At 37.7% G+C, this 16,001-nt stretch overlaps 1 protein-coding gene across 1 annotated transcript in view; it reads right to left on the reverse strand.

Annotated features, from left to right (window-relative positions):
- Positions 1 to 9,202: 9,202 nt before the first annotated feature.
- cnksr3 (CNKSR family member 3) overlaps positions 9,203 to 16,001 on the reverse strand; it is a 48,260-nt gene continuing 41,461 nt past the window's right edge. The window contains exons 9-13 of the mRNA XM_015396799.1: positions 15,778 to 15,924; positions 12,920 to 13,044; positions 10,597 to 10,784; positions 10,410 to 10,496; positions 9,203 to 10,111 (exon numbers count right to left, since the gene is read on the reverse strand). Of these exons, the coding sequence (XP_015252285.1) occupies positions 9,822 to 10,111; positions 10,410 to 10,496; positions 10,597 to 10,784; positions 12,920 to 13,044; positions 15,778 to 15,924 (837 nt within the window). The 3' untranslated portion in view covers positions 9,203 to 9,821. The remainder of the gene's footprint in view (positions 10,112 to 10,409; positions 10,497 to 10,596; positions 10,785 to 12,919; positions 13,045 to 15,777; positions 15,925 to 16,001) is intronic.

Genomic DNA, 16,001 nt, shown 5'->3' on the forward strand with positions numbered 1-16,001 from the left:
ATAATTACTGCAGCACGTTTCTCTATTGCACATTTCCCCTCCATTCAACCATCCTTCATGCACTTCTGCAGCCAGCAATGCCATTCTGTGGCTTACATCTCATAAAGGTGTGGGTGTGGGTGGGGGTTAGGGTCGTCATTAACCATCTTCTGTCACGTGCTTTAAACCTAATAACCACCCATTTGGGTTGCTTATTGAAAGATTGCACTTTTGCAGCTCAAACAGCTGAGTAGCAGCACACTGGTAAAGAAAAAAAAAAAGAAAGAAAAAAAAACCGTGGCAACAGATTTGATCCAAACTATTCACTTCAGTGATCCTTATCTATTTTAGATTAGTTTCCTCCTTCTAGTTTACACAACACATTAGAGCTCTTTTTCCGCTGCTCTTGAACTCATTTCATCAGCATAACCACACAAACCACAACTCTAAAACGTGACTTTGAACTGCTCTGAGTTTAATAACTGACTTCCTGATACCTTTGGGTTTTTTTAAGATGGGGGAAAAATGCAGTTCATATCTAGTTCTTAAATCCAGACTTTAATTTCTAATTTATGCCAAATGAATTAAAATCCCACAATAACCTCCTAAAGTAGAAAACATAATGTAAAAATAAAAAACAATATGTATTTTGAATTAATTATCAGCTTCAATCCAGAACAATAAAGGTGATACTTCCAAATCTTAACATAAATGTAATAAATCAGCTGAAATAAATAATGTACTCTACCTTCCACCATAATCTCAGGGATTGTAGTTTAAACCGAACTCTCCTTTCAAAATTTGACCAAACCTTGGTGAGCATGTTTGCGTTCAGAAAGCACGTCTGTTTTCAAAGGAATCCGGTATCTTTAGGGGTGTTACCCTGCGCATTTTAAATGAGGATCCACATTCTGTCTGATGTTTGACACAGAAGGGATTAAAGTGGCCTTTTATCGCGTTTTCTCCAGGCTTTCTGCAGGAGAGGGAACTCGCAGTTACAGATTGTAACCACTAGGTGTCGTCATATCCCAGCTATTTAGAAAGTGTTCAGTTAAAAAACACCAAATTGGATCAAAATAAGCTGTAAATGGAACAAGATCCCGAATTTTTAATTTGTAGACAGATAAATACTTAGGTAGGTACTAAAAATATATTACACCGATTGTGTTCTTTGTATCATTGCACTTAGATTGATTAAATTATGTTTTGTAAAAAAGAAGGTTTTAATAAGGCTTTATTTGTTTTGGTAGTTTTTTTTTTTTTTTTTTAAATTGGGCTTATTATGATTAGAAAAAATATCCAAAATCCCAAATTATTGCTGAACAAACTTTTACACAAAAATATAATATACTACCCATACTTATACTGAAGTACAATTTGGTTCAAACTTACTTAAAATTAAAAGAAAATTTGTTTTTTGCTGTTTGCTCGGTTTAATGACATTTACTGTAACATGCAGCTTCTCAGATATAATTTGTTATATATATTGTATATATGTTTTCCCATTTTTTTTCATTCTGTTGTTAAGTTTTATAAGAAAAACAGAGATACAACTTTTTCATTTCTTAAGTTGTTTTCTTTTTAAATAAAATATTGACACTTTCCTTGTGCATCACAGGCAGAAACAGTGACTAAGTCTTCTCAAATGAAATGTTTCATAGAAGGTCACAACAGAGCCAGATGAATGCATCTAAATGACCTTAAGCTAAGATGACATAAGATCCCAGCAGCGTCCATAAGGAGTCAGGAAAGAAAATGTGCTTTATGTTAGATTTGTGCTGTTCATGTAGTGTGAAGCTGTGTTCTGCCTTTCATCACTCCTTACTGCCTCAGCGGGGGTCGGGTTTGCAGCCACAACAGCGCTGCTTGAATGGGGCTTGTGCAAAAGCTTGGATATCCTGGCCTATCCAGTACATTTTCTATGCTGAGATGGCAAACACATTCCTGACTACAGAGTTATTAAGCTCTCACATTTGTGCTGAAGTAGACATGGGGCCCCATGCCTTTTTTCCCCCTTTGTCCAACTAGTTTTTGGAATTTAAAAACATGGTTTGAAGTGGCCATCAAGAGATGCTACTCCTCTTTTTCCTATTTGCTGTCCCACTTTTCACATCTCCATTAAGTAAACTTAACTTAGTTTTCCGTTGATCATCTATGTGAAGGTGGTAAGGAATTAATAATATAAGATGCAATTTCATAATCCCAACAATGGGAAATTATTAGTCAGCAATAATATCCCATACAGAATACAATAGAATAAATGCTCCCTGTGACTCATGTCAAAAACCTCTCGCCTTGACAGGATTGGTCACACCGCTGCAGATCTTCTTCTCTCCCTTTGATTCCTGCTAAAAGCCATGATGGGCCTCAGTTGATACCCCCATCCCCACCCCACCACCCAGAAACCGCGCGCATGAGTGAGAGGGGGCAGATAGGGCAGCCATTCTTCAGCAGGTGAAACTCACATGGAGCGCAGGGGGGGAAGGGAGCGAGAGTGATAACAAGACAGCTTGCTCAGTTTGGTGGCTGCATATCTCCTGTTTCTCTGACAGGCTGTAAGCTGACCTGGCTGCAAATCGAGCTCTGGTTGACAAGGAAAAACTATTTATTTTGTGCAAAACATACTTTTTTCTAATAAGGAGCTAACTGGAAAAAAAAATCCTTTATTATTTAAGATCAACCAGATATTTTAACAGACTACAACTAGTAAATATGTACAAGCATAGATTAGTCTCCTTCTACTAGTAACTTTTATCTTGTTAAATCCGTCTGGTGATTGCAGATATGTTTTGCATTGAGTGATTGGCAGTAACTCATAGGCCACTGGGTTAAAAGTTTGTTTTTTATATTTATATATTTTTTATTTTATTTTAGATTATTATCCAGACCAGGAAATCATTTATTGCTCATTGACAAATTCAATTATTTCCACATCTTCTACAATGTTTTGGTGAACAGCAGCATAATTAGACTTCTTTGATCACAGTTCTGGCGTATACAGCGGGAGAGATAGTAGATTGTTATATCTGTATGAAATGAAATCCTTCTCCTTGATTTCACTGCCTTTTTATCGACACCGAGCTGAGAGAGGTCGGTCAGGTTGCAGAGATCATTGAGGTATTCAGACAGTGTGACAGACAGAGGGTTGCATAATCATTTACTTACTGCTTGAGAGAAGGACCAAGATCTCATGTGTGGTTGATTGTATCTGTCAGAGCAAGAGATAGACAACTCATTGTCGGTTTTAAACACACCTCATAAAGCATTGTCAGCATGGAAACAACAGCAAATTAAGCTAAAACCTGAAATGCTTTAGATAAGATAACAATTTCTGGACAGAGAAACACACAAAAAAAAAAAAATAGGTTCCTTGTTTTCAGATGACCCATAACCACTCATTTAGCTTATCTGTTCTAGTCTGATTGAACATCCATGGAGACTTTAAAATGGTTGCTTGTAATTGTAGTACTTATGCCTCTGATAAGATCCCAGAAGCAAACTGCTGCATCATGGGTAGAGGAAAGGCTTTTTCTCACTGCACAGAAAAGTCAGTTTGCCTCAACTTGGCCTCACCCTGCAATTTCAGGGCATGACTTGTTGACTCCTGTTCCAGCAACTAACATTTTCGGACCCTCCATCTCCTTTCATCTTCCATTTAAAAGATGCTCTTCTATTTTCTAACATGGCTTGTTTCTTTATGCATGAATGAGAACAAGAGGAGCCCGTCTGCAAACACTTTAAGTCATGAAAAATAGGGATTGAGTGAACCGCCAAAATCAAGGTGACACCTGATTACATCAGTCAAAGCCAGTTTCATGCTGCTGTCCTGTTTTTGTCGGGGCACCAGCAGTGAGTCAGACAGCTTTCCAAGGAGATTAACTGCTATATTTTCTAAAGGTGTGTCATTTGTTTTGATCGAGCATGAGACAACCCCAATGTGCCGGGGCTCTTAGAATAGAACTGCCTGCGATCGACAGATTTGTGCGAATCGTTCAAGCCACGGTGTTAATGGGGGGAGTCACACCTCCTTAACGATCTGGATCCAAGACCGGAAGAGATCCAAGGGTGACGTGGAAACATGACATCCTACAGCACCACATTTAACAGAAGGGTATTTATACCAGCGCTTTGGAAGCCAGAGGAATCAGGATTCGTCATAGTGTCGGCATCTCTAGAAAGATTTCTGGCAATCAGAAGCTAATCAGGTGTTGATAAACATTCTGGTTTGGAGGACATTTTAAAATCAGGAGGTTCTAAAAGTGAACTTTAATAAAACATTTACTTACATTTATTTAAAACTTTAATATGTTTTATTAGACTTTCATAGCTAATATCAACACAAATCTTGTAATTATAAAGGAAATAAATGAGCTTTTGTGAATAAAAGTGAAGCATGATGATTTTGCAATCAGTGCCCCTAACTCTGCTCCCCTTAAATAAATGCCAGTGGAATTGAATCCTGTTAGAAGTCCCCTAATTAGTAAATAGAGTCCATTTGCTTGTTACTTCATCGCTATTTGAATTGAGTAGCTCTGCAAAGGTCTTAGAGATTTTGCTGGACAACTTCAAAGCATTATGAAGACCAAGCAACACTGAATGGCTTTGCCTTCACAAAGATACGCCTCCTTGTGTTGGTCCATCTCAGAAAACAACCAGGAAAACACATCAAAACAGGAGGTAAAAGAACACATGTTGGATAAATGTTATGAAGTTCTTAATGTAAGTAATCAAAGGATAGCGTACCCCCCAAAAGCCTGAAAAAAATGCATTATCTGACTGCAAAGGTCTGAAAAGATGGAGAGTTGCAACTCTTTATGGGTTTTCCATGAAAATAAAAGCAGACCACCTTTGAACCTTGGCTTGCATCAAAACGATCCCACTGGCAGCTGACTGTCCCTCCCTCTTGGAAAATTAGACCCACCCTGTTCTTATGATTCTTGTTTGTATGTGTGAGAGAGAGATAGACAGAAACTCACCGGTTCAGGAAGTCCCTGCTAGAGAACCAGTCATGTCCCTGTGATGCATAAAGACCCATATGTTAATGCATGGAAGCTAAAAAGGCTCAAGCTGGTTTCAAAATAATAAAACCAAATCAAAATTCTTTTATAATGAGCGTTTAGTCCCTCTGCTGATACCAGCAGTCACAGTATAAACTGTAAAATATATATTTTGAAGCTTGTATTATTGAAACACAGCATAAAAGAGACAAAAAAGGCTTGGAACAACTTTTATATAAAACCCACAACATTGGAAAAAAAAATCTTTGAACTAGTAGGGTTAGTTAGATCACCCCTATGAGGCTAATTTACAGTAAATAGTTTCTTCACTGTGCTTTTACAAGGTCAACACTTTATAGGTTGTTTTAAATTAATTGAATAGCTGCTAAATCATATCTGCTTTGGACACATTTGTATAAAGCAGAAACTCTGCTAAGGGAATCCAATTAATCTCTGGAACAAACTTGATGCAGAGATTATATCGTGTCTACAGCTTCCTTAAGGCGACATGGAAGCTTTGTTCTATAGGTTAAAAACAAGGGAGGTATGACATTTGTTGTATCCTTTATGATTAATTTCTGAAGAACGTTTACTCACAGACACACCTCAGATAACTTATCAAACGCCTTGAAAAAATAACCTTTTACTGAACCCAGATATAATATTATACATTAGGGTTTTATGCACACTGATTTACCTTGGGGAAAAAAATATCGTTAAAAAGGTTTTAACTTTAACAAAACCGCTGGTTAAAGGTAAATACACTTATTTTGAGAAACTTTTACTAATTTTAGATAGTTTTTACAGTGTAAGTAGGTAAATCAGATGATCTGCAAATGAAATAAGTATTTTTACTCTTAAAATAAGATAATTAGATTTTATGCACTTGACATAAAACAATGCAGTTTTTTTATTTCAAAAGTTAATTTTCTTATTCCATTGGCAAAGTCTCACTTACCTGCTTCATTTAATGAAAAAATGCACTTATTTTAAGAAACAATGATTAACTTAATTTAATTTTTTTTTTACAGTGCAACATTACGGCAATCCATGTATGGAATGCAATTAAAGAATTATTCCACTCCCTGCCTCTCTGTTCCTACAAGTTATCAATATGACACAAGAGTCCATTTCTAAAGCCTTCTGTTACAGAAAGCAGCAGCACGGGGTCATGACCCTGACCTGGCTGTTTGAGAGCCCTGTCAGACCAAGGACCCTTTGGAAATGGATTACTTATTAGGATAAAATAAAACAGGATTAATCGTTTGATAAAACAACCATTTGGTTTATATCTTTATGTGTCAGCAAAAAAAATTAATAAATAAAATAACTAATAAAAAATAGATCTTGTTTTTTGACAAAGAGAACTCATAAGCAAAAATGACAAATATTTTCCAAAATTAGCATCATCTGGAAATATAATGCTGTTATTCTTAAAAAATATAAAAAAAATAAAAAAAATGCAAATTTTTTTTGAATGACTTTTTTGAATCAAAGCTGTTTTTCAGGCGTATATTTGCGAAGCTGCAGGTTAAAGACCCTCCCATCTAAAAAAAACAAACAAAAAACGGTGAAATATCCCTCTTTCTGAATGTCTCAATGACCAATGCCACTGGGAAAATTTAAAGACATGTTGCAAGGTGCTGAAGAGGAAAAAGTAGTTTTTAAACTTTGTGGATCACTGCATTTTGGTTTTCATTCGCGTGATCTCTAAACTTCTTTGGAATTCATAAAGGGGAAATGCAATCAGGTGTAAAACATTCATCTTATGAACACAAGCATTAAAAAGCTTGGAATCACCTCCCCATTCTATGTTTTGTCTTTATCTTTATTGCAACTTCTGTGAGCTCCTTCAGGAATGATAAAAAAATACTCCCCTTTCAGGTTTAAAAGTCAAAGAGAGAATGTCAAGAACTTTACTGCACAATTCTATACACTTTTACCTCATCATTTTAATGTATTTACTATATATTTACAATAGAGTAAGCAATAAAAATAAGGAAAAGCCCTGAATGACTAGGTGAGTTTAGACCTTCTGACTGGTATTGTACACCTTTTTTTTTTTATGAGTGACACAAAAATGTGAATATTAAATTTTCTTTTTTTGCATGCACAAACTAGGAGTAATTCAGCATAACATTCCTATGTAACCATCTGTGATGTGCAGGCATGAAGCGTTAGTCGTTAGTGAACGCTGGCAGTGGGTTAGACAGAATGCAGGTAGTGTTTAGGCAGACCACAGGTTTCCAGAGAGTACGAATTAAGTGAGAACCGCAGGCGACTATAGTTCAGCAAGCATGGGCAGAGCAAGACATGGAAAGAAGTGGGGAAGGAGAGATAAAAGAGGCTTCATTCAACTCATGCAGAGCATGGGGGGAAAAAACAGCAGAAAAACAGCCAAAGATTTGAGAAGTAGCTCTGTTAAAAAAAATGCTCAGGACTTTGCTTCTTAGGGAGCCTTTTTTAAATAAATAAAATCAAAGTAACTATAATCTGGTCTTTCAATGTTTAAAACACAACATATGTGCAAGAAAGAAGATCTCCCCACGGAAAACCTGCTTTGAACATATGGTCCATCCCCCATGTTGAATTTAAAGTTCAGAGGGAGCAAGACTTACATAACCATCGCCATCTGAGACAGAGAAAAAAAAAAAGGTAACTCAACATCAGCTATTCTGTGTCACCGCGTGCTTTAAAAGCAGACCCGGTGTTTGCCTCAAAGGTTAAAACAGGTCAAAAAGACAGACGGCTCCAAACAACGGCCCTTCCCTTCACACACACCCCCCTTCAGGTGTGTAAACTGATAGCAGGTTAATAATACAGTTTCCAGATGAAAACAATGTTATAGGAAAGTCCTTTATTGTTGATATATAGGAACAAGATGACAAAATAATGACAACACAAAAAGTCACTGAAATGAACTGCCATTTTTAATAAAATGCCTTTAAATCTTACAAAAACGCAGAAAAAGTAACAGACACCTCCTGTTATTTTGAGTCTTTAAATAATACTGACATTCCTTTTCTTCTTGTCCAGAGCAATCCATCAGACGGTACTCAGACCCATGTTTGAAACTGTAGCCTAAACTAAAAATCCATGTGCATAGTTTTAAATATGCACAAATATTTGCTTATTAATATATATGTAAACATCAAAAACCAGTGCAGTACGGTGAGCTTGGTTGACTGCAGAGCTTTTATGCATAGCTTACAAGAGGCAATGTGGCAGACTGTAAAGTACAGTGATGTGAAAACGCTTCGGATACCATACTGATTTCTTCCTTTTTTGTTTCTTCGTCATTCTCAAATACTTGAGATCCAATTGTCAAATAAAGCTTCAGTAAATGCAAAAAGCCATTTTCACATGATGATTAGACTAATGACAAGAAATAACCATCTAAATTAGCCTGGCCCATTGCGAAAAATATTTACCCCCATATTAAAACGTGAGTTAGGCATCTTTTTTTAGACATAATTTGAAAAGAAGCTGTCTGCCTGATCTAAACAAAATCCCAAAACTCCCTTTCAAATCCTAATTTTTTACTCTGTGACTACTCTGGGACTAATTAATTAATTCAAAATTGTTGTTGTCGAGGATTTTAAAAGAATTAAATTGATTTTTTTTTTTTTTATAACAATTTTTGGCTCCCGGAAGTTCTGTAGCTGCAGTATTACTATCAGGTTGCAGTTTGGCAGGCAAGAGGAGGAGGGAGGGTTGTACTAGAAGAAATGTAGCCTGACATAGTCCTACTCAATTCTAGTCAGAATATGAGTCTGATACTGCTCCATAGAGCTGTGATTATCCATAACTCTCTACAGAATGTGAATACACATCTTTAAAAAAATGTTTCATGACTTTTGTGAGACAATTTTGATGCTTTTTACATTTTTTCAGTTAAATTGCTTGTCTGACATCATCATGGGACATTCTCAAAGCAGTCAAATGTTTATCTGCATTTTAGTTTTTCTTTCTTTAGATCACGCACTATATTCCACAATGTTATCAGGAATGGAAAACATAAAACTAAAAAAGACTAGGTTTATGTTTAAATCCAAAGCCAAACAAGTTAGCTCACGGAAATAGTGCAGGATCTCATTTCCGGCGCAGATCGAGTGATAAAACAAAACGATTTTTCTGAGGAAGTACATGATTAACCTTTAACAAAATATATTATAGTACGCTTACTTTTTTTGGGGAGGGAAAAACTTAATTTAGGTCTTTTTAACAAAATAATAATGATTTTTCTTGTCTGATATTAGGATTTATTTTATGCTCCCAAATACTGAAATTACAAAAAAACCAAAGGCAGAAGAAATCAGTAGGTAGAAATAAAAAAAAAAATCTCCTCACAAGACTAAACATTATTATTTTTGAAAGTAATGTCATCAATTCAAAAGCAGTTTTGTGAACAATTTTTCTATATTCAAAAATCAAAACCAAAAGAATCACATAACTAAAGACTAACTTCAGTGGTTAAATATTTATACCAGAAAACATCTTAACGGAAAAAATGACATAACTTAAATATGTACACAGAAGTCTGTAAAGAGAACAAGGCCAAGATTTTTTTTAAACCTGAGTTAACAGGAGTTTTCTAGTCTGACATCAGGGTTTAGGGAGGGGTTAAAGAGGCAATGACCTAATGTAGTGAGAACTACAAAAGCATGGTTGTTTGCGGAGAAGTAGTAGTAGTAGTTGGTAGTAGCCATTAAACCATGAGAATATGGAGGTTTGGGGTCAGAAAGGAGAGCGAGAGAGCCCGAAACTGCTTGATGATAAAACACTGAAGGCACTGAGGAAGAACACAGGACAGGGATAGGAAGCCCCGGCACAGGAAGCACATCATCAGTGAGTCAACAGCTTAAGCCGCGTGATCCAACTGACCAGTAGTGAGCGCTCTGCCGGTGTGCGCTTTGAGTTGGGGCTAACTGAGGCCTTTTTCATGTCCTCCTGGTAGGGGATGGTGGCGCTGTTGTGGAGGTCTGAGTTCGAATAGTAGCAGCTGTGTCGGATGCGGTCCACTCGGACCAGCTGACGTTCCCTCGCTGGCCTGTAGGCGGAGGACGCCGATGGGACCTCTTCGGCAATGGTGGGAATCCGCTCGTTACTGAGGTATCTGTACAGCAGATCCTCACCTAAGGGAAGAAGACATCAGTTCACTGCCAGGTATCATTTTAACCAAAAATAATTCAATTCAGGGTTCTAGCATGCTTGTAGCGACAGCGGAGAGGAAAAACTCCCTTTTAACAGGAAGAAACCTCCAGCAGAACCAGGCTCAGTGTGAGCGGCCATCTGCCGAGGCTGACTGGGGTTCAAGGAGACAGAAGCAGACATAGAAAAAGAAGCATAGATACAAAAAGCAACTGTAAAAGGCGGCCCCATCCAGGAAACACACAGCCAGGCAGATGAGCTTTGAGACGAATCTGTGCTTACCTTTTCTGCCATGTGCCCAGGGCTTGGCGTACGTGTCCATTACCGCTACACATGTGTCTGCGGGCATCGACAGCGGCCGGGGCTTACCTTGAGAAAAGAATGTCAGATTAAAAAAAAAAAAAAAAGCTCCACTTTCAAAGAATTCTGACTCAGCAAATGTAAGAAGGATGTTTTAAAAGATCCTTACCGCGTGAAGCTTTATGCTCCCTCATCCTGGGCTGGATCACGTTGGCTTCGATTGGACAGCCAGGGCTCAACTTGTCATAATCTTGGATGGTGTTGCGTTTTCTGCTCTCCTGGTCCAAGAAGGAGTTGGGTGACTCAGAGCCCTTTGGTCTTTTACAAACGCTGGAGAGGGAGTCTGTCCTCAACTCTCTGCAGGCAGGGACAAATGTTTGCTTATTAATCACAGCTCACAACCCACATCTCTGGCTTCAGAGTACAGAAAAAGATGCTAAACATGATTAGAAAGATCTGGAAACAACGGGACATGAACAGATCTTTAGCAAGTGAAATACAGATAAAAGTGTATGTAAAAAAAATTCCCTTTGTCTTTAATGAGGGTTGAACACCATGAGGTATTTTGTCAAAGATATGAAATAGTCATGATGTAAAGGCTAGTGTGGGATGGAGAGTGGGCTGAAGATGAAAAGAGGAGAATATGTTGTGATAAAGAAGAGGTGAGGTGAAAACTTGACTGTGGTCTACTATTTATGCTTTAGCTGCAAAAATGCCCGATTTAGAAAAAAAAATAATTCAAGATACTTTTGGCATGCCTTATGTTTCAGCAATCTCTGATGCAAAGTGAATATTTTATGTTAAAATTCTAGAATCAACCATCCAATTTTCAGTCTCATTCCAGAACATAAAACTAATTCCCAACACGTCATCTCCAGACACTTTATAGAGTCAATTTAATCAAATCACAGAGACCGATTTGATTGTTTTCAAATGTTTTCAAAAGGAAACCCAGCAGATTGAATAAATGAGCGGATGCTAAAATGCTTAAAGGGGTCATAGAATGCAAAACCGAGTTTACATTGTACTTCATTCACTCACAATTCTAAACTTCCACCATAAAACGAGAGAATCTAAATGTAGCCCAAAGTCGACGTAAACTCGGGGATGTTGCCTTGAGAATACCATAAAAGGAAGGAAACATGTCGTTTCATTCTAGGGCTTTTAACCAAGCTTGCATTAGAGCTCATAGAACAGCGAATATGCCATTTTCAGCCCAACCAATGTTAACCACCCTATTCTGAGACCTTAAAGACCAGCACCAAATACCCTATAGAATCATTCTAATACCCCTTTAAAGTCACCAAGAAGATGGTTCAGATAGAAGTAGGATATGCTAACAGAGAGAGGAAGCAGGGACCCACTAAAAATGACAGAAACTGGGTATTATGGAAGGAATGAAACATGGAAGGATAAAGGAAAAGAAGTGAGGTAGGACACTAGTAAGGACAGAAAGAAGGAATCAAGGTAATGACAAGGAAGGAAATAGGGTCAAGATGTAACCAAATAAAGTCAGGCTGAAACTGTGCAATTTTTTTTGTTGCCCTTTTTGGGCTGCCTTTCCAGTTGCGCAAGAATTTTTAGATCGGGCCGACTTTCAGCCTGATCGTCTGCGTTGTTCGTCATGTAGCGCACAGGAGGTAACGAGGGTCCATCAGCCTCTAACGACCACCTCCCGATCAGGAATTGTGAGGTCATGTTGATTTTCAGTTGCCTGTCGTGGGCAAATCACTCACTGTGCAAACAAGGATTCTTCTTCTTGTTCTTCCTCTCAGATGCAAATACAAAATCATGGCTGGGGTGCGAGTGAAATGGAGTTCTTTCTGTAAAATTGACAGACCATAGTAGCCACGTTTGCTCAGCAATGTCTTTATCCAAATATGTCGTTGCCTTTTCTGTTTTGAGCTTTGAAAAATTGCAAAATTGCACAAATTGCCAAGGCAGCGCATTTCACTCTAGTGAGCTTCATATTCTTCTTCTACTCATTTAGCTTCCGGATAGATGAGTCCAAGTAGCGCCATCTCAATGCGGAGCTGAGTCCGATGTGGTTTTTAGACGTACAGTGTGAGCAGGTAGATCGCATCAGAGCGTCGGGCCCCACGGTGTGAGAACATGCATTGTGAGCTGTGAACTTTTACACCATGCGGTTTCGTCATACAGTGTGAACTTTAGCTGCGTGCAACAATTGAAAAAATCCATCAGTGTACGCTCGGCGTAAGGAAGAAAGGGATGACAAGGGAAGAAGGCATGATGGACACAAGAAAACAGAGACAGGAGGAAGGAAGAACTGAGGTTTGACACAAAAGGTAAAAAGGAGAAAGGAAGGACCTGAGGAAGAAATCAAGTAATACAGTCTTAAAAAAACATATTTTCTGTTCTTTTATTTTATTTTTTTATACTAATCAAGACCCGGGAAACACTGACATTAATTCTCTGAATTTTCCAGGCCTCGCTTTTTAAATAGAAGTTAGCAGATCTGCTCAGATGCTCACCGTGGAGTGTACGGCATCTGAGGCGGTGGAGGAATGTACAAGTCCGTAATGGCTGGCTTCTCCTTTTTAGTGGATCCATTAGCCGAACTGGAGGGGGACTGGGATCTGATCAGGGAGGAATTATTCTGAAAAACAAATAATGAAAAGGTAATTACACAATAATAACACAGTGCAATCCAAATAAAAACCCAGCTTCAATCGCAATCAAAGACAAAGAGTTTGCTTTAAGGTTTTTTTTTCACAAGTCTCTTCCTTTTTTAAATAACGCCTAAATATAACTTTGTGGCGAAAGGGGAGGGGCTCTACATATGTGGTGAGACATTTAAGTGCTTATGTGTGTCTCCAAGTATAAATTTTCTTGCTTGAGGTATGGAAAGATTGTAAATGAAGTCTAAAAATGTCTGTAAGACCTTCAATCATTTACCACAGTTATGTTTCTCGACGCTCAACAACTAAATATTTGGCTTTTATTTTCTGTAGTTCTCAGGCTGTAATTGGAAAAGCTGTTCATGTTACTCAGTAATTGTTACAATAATAAAATAACATTAATAGAGATTCTCATTGAGGGTTTGTGTTAGACTCTAACAAAGTATATAGTAAAGTTCACTAAGTCCTTGTTGAATCAAGCAGAAAGACTCGTCTGTTTGGGTTTGAAGTCTTACTATAAGCAGATAAGCAGAGATGTCCAACACCGATTTCCTGCAGAACTTGTTAAAACAAGATGCCGGTGTTTATGGCCCCCATTGTTTCCTGAATCCCTCTCTGCTGTTTCAAGATACCAAATCTACTCTCATCTCGTCTTGGTCTCTCAGGTTATAAAACAGGCTATGCATGAAGACACAGCTCCACAGTGGGAAAACTGGAAGTTTAGGATTACAGGAGGCCTCTCTGTTAAAACAGGATTTAGACACAAAGATAGCATCACTGTAAGCCGAGGCTGGTGGTTTTCACAAGGTGTAGAAGAAAGGTCTTTTTTCTCGCATACATATTGTGATATTTGCTCTTTGTGTGATTTTGTTTCCACTCTTAAATGTGTCAGATTACAACAAAATAATGAGACTAGGGCTGCAACTTTTTTTTTTTTTTTGCAAATCCATTAGTCTGTGGATTATATTTCCTAATTAATCGATTAATAATCAAATAGCAAAAGGTTCCTTAAAGAAGACCTTTTGTGAAATTAAACCAGGTGAAACTCAATGTGTTCCACTTGAGGAATTCTGGATAGAGCATATTGACAGACAGGAAAGATTGTTTTTATCTTAAATGCAAAATGTTTATATACGGTATATATATTTTTTAAAAGTTGGAATAAATGCTGCTCTAAGTTGGTCGCTCTGTCTGCTAAAGCCATATGTCACGGTCTCTATACTCTTTTTAATGATTAATCGATTACTAAATTAGTTGACAATTTTATTCAGTAATCAATTAATCACCGTATAAATGTTTTAGAATACTGTAACACGTTTAACATTATTATTTAAGTCATGAAGGGAAAGCTAAAAAAAACAAACCTGACTGATGGGGAAAAAAAGTGTATCCTCTAATTAGTAAATAAAGAATTAAAGGTGAATAAAACATTTTTTTGGAAAGGTGAGTTCTCCTCCTCCCAGAAACAATTGGACCAAGAAATCACTTTAACTAAGCCTTATTGACAACATGCAGGATCTTAAAGCCACGTTTAACTAGAACAAATTGGAAAGTCATCAGCATCAACCAGTTAGGGTAAGGTTTAAAACCCATTTCTATGATTTGGGGACTTTAGTTAAACACAGCAGGAGCCATTATCCATAAATGGAAAAAATGGAACAATAGTGAATGTCCCTTAGAGGTGTCAGTCTGCTAAAATTACCTCAGGATCTCATGTGTATAAATCAGCCACAATAAGAACGCATGTAAAGCACATCAGGTCTCAGAAAACCTCAGCAGAATCTAACCCGAAACAGCATCTATGAAAACATGGAGGTAAAAACCACTGACCAATAAGGCTTCCCTCATATTGGTGGGGCTTTTGTCTTTGAGTGCAATGCTTTCTTTTTCAAGGCAACCTGCCACAACTGATGCAAACACTCATTCTTTTCTCTAGGAGGAAATGGTCACAGAGAATGTCCGGCCATCAGTTCCTGACCTCAAGTTCAACAGCAATTGAGTGTCTAAAGATGATCCAAAACGCAGCAGTTATGTTCTGAAGTGTCAAATTCTGGACTTTGCTTTGAGGTAAAACCTCAATCAGGCAGTTCATGCTCAAAACACTTCCTCCTCCACAGCAGTTTTAAAGACTCACTACTACTTATTACAAAAAAAGCCATTGTTAACAGGGGGGTCAATCGTTTATTAGGATCTAGGAAGCAATTACTCTGTCATGTAGAACCAAGCTGGTTCAGATTCCTTTTTTTTTTAGAAATAAAATCATTAGAAAACAGTATTATATATTTACTCAGGATGTATTTTAAATTATATTCACTATATGAAACAAATCTTACAAAAAAAAAGAACAGAAAGGTGCATGAGGGGTGCTTCTTCACCAAATTTCCTCCATAAATTCCATCTAACCCAAAATTTTAATATCGGGGTGATTTTTGTTCACTGAAAAAAAAAGAAAAAAAAAAGAAAAAAAAAGTGAATCAGACTCAAATCCTATGGCTTTATCTCCCAGACTGAATGACATCATGGGAGTTTCTTTTCCTCTTTTGTTGCACCTAAAGATAAAGCTCAATGGGGTATTCAGTTCAGCCAGCAGGGCTCTCAGGGTGGCTCTTGTCTGAACATGCTGATTTTGGAACCAGCTCCCGAAAGAGCTAACAATTAGTCGATGCTTATTAGCCAGCCATGTAGAATGAAATGCATGTGTGAGTATTCACCTGAGGTACAGGGGGCTTCCAGCGCATGTTCTTAAGCGGGGCAGGGGTGAAACTCGAAGTGCCCGTCGGCCTCTTCTTCAGTAGTAAAACAACACCTTTGGGGTCCTCTCTCAGTTTGAAAACAAGGTTTTTCAGCAGCCAGCCAACCTGGTCAACAGTGCAAAGAAACTTAGTTCAGTATTGCATCATCTATGTGCAAAGTAATTCAACGTTCTTTACTGAAA

This window comes from Cyprinodon variegatus, unplaced genomic scaffold (assembly GCF_000732505.1).
Source record: "Cyprinodon variegatus isolate N-32 unplaced genomic scaffold, C_variegatus-1.0 Scaffold27, whole genome shotgun sequence".
In the NCBI taxonomy this organism is placed as follows: domain Eukaryota; kingdom Metazoa; phylum Chordata; class Actinopteri; order Cyprinodontiformes; family Cyprinodontidae; genus Cyprinodon; species Cyprinodon variegatus.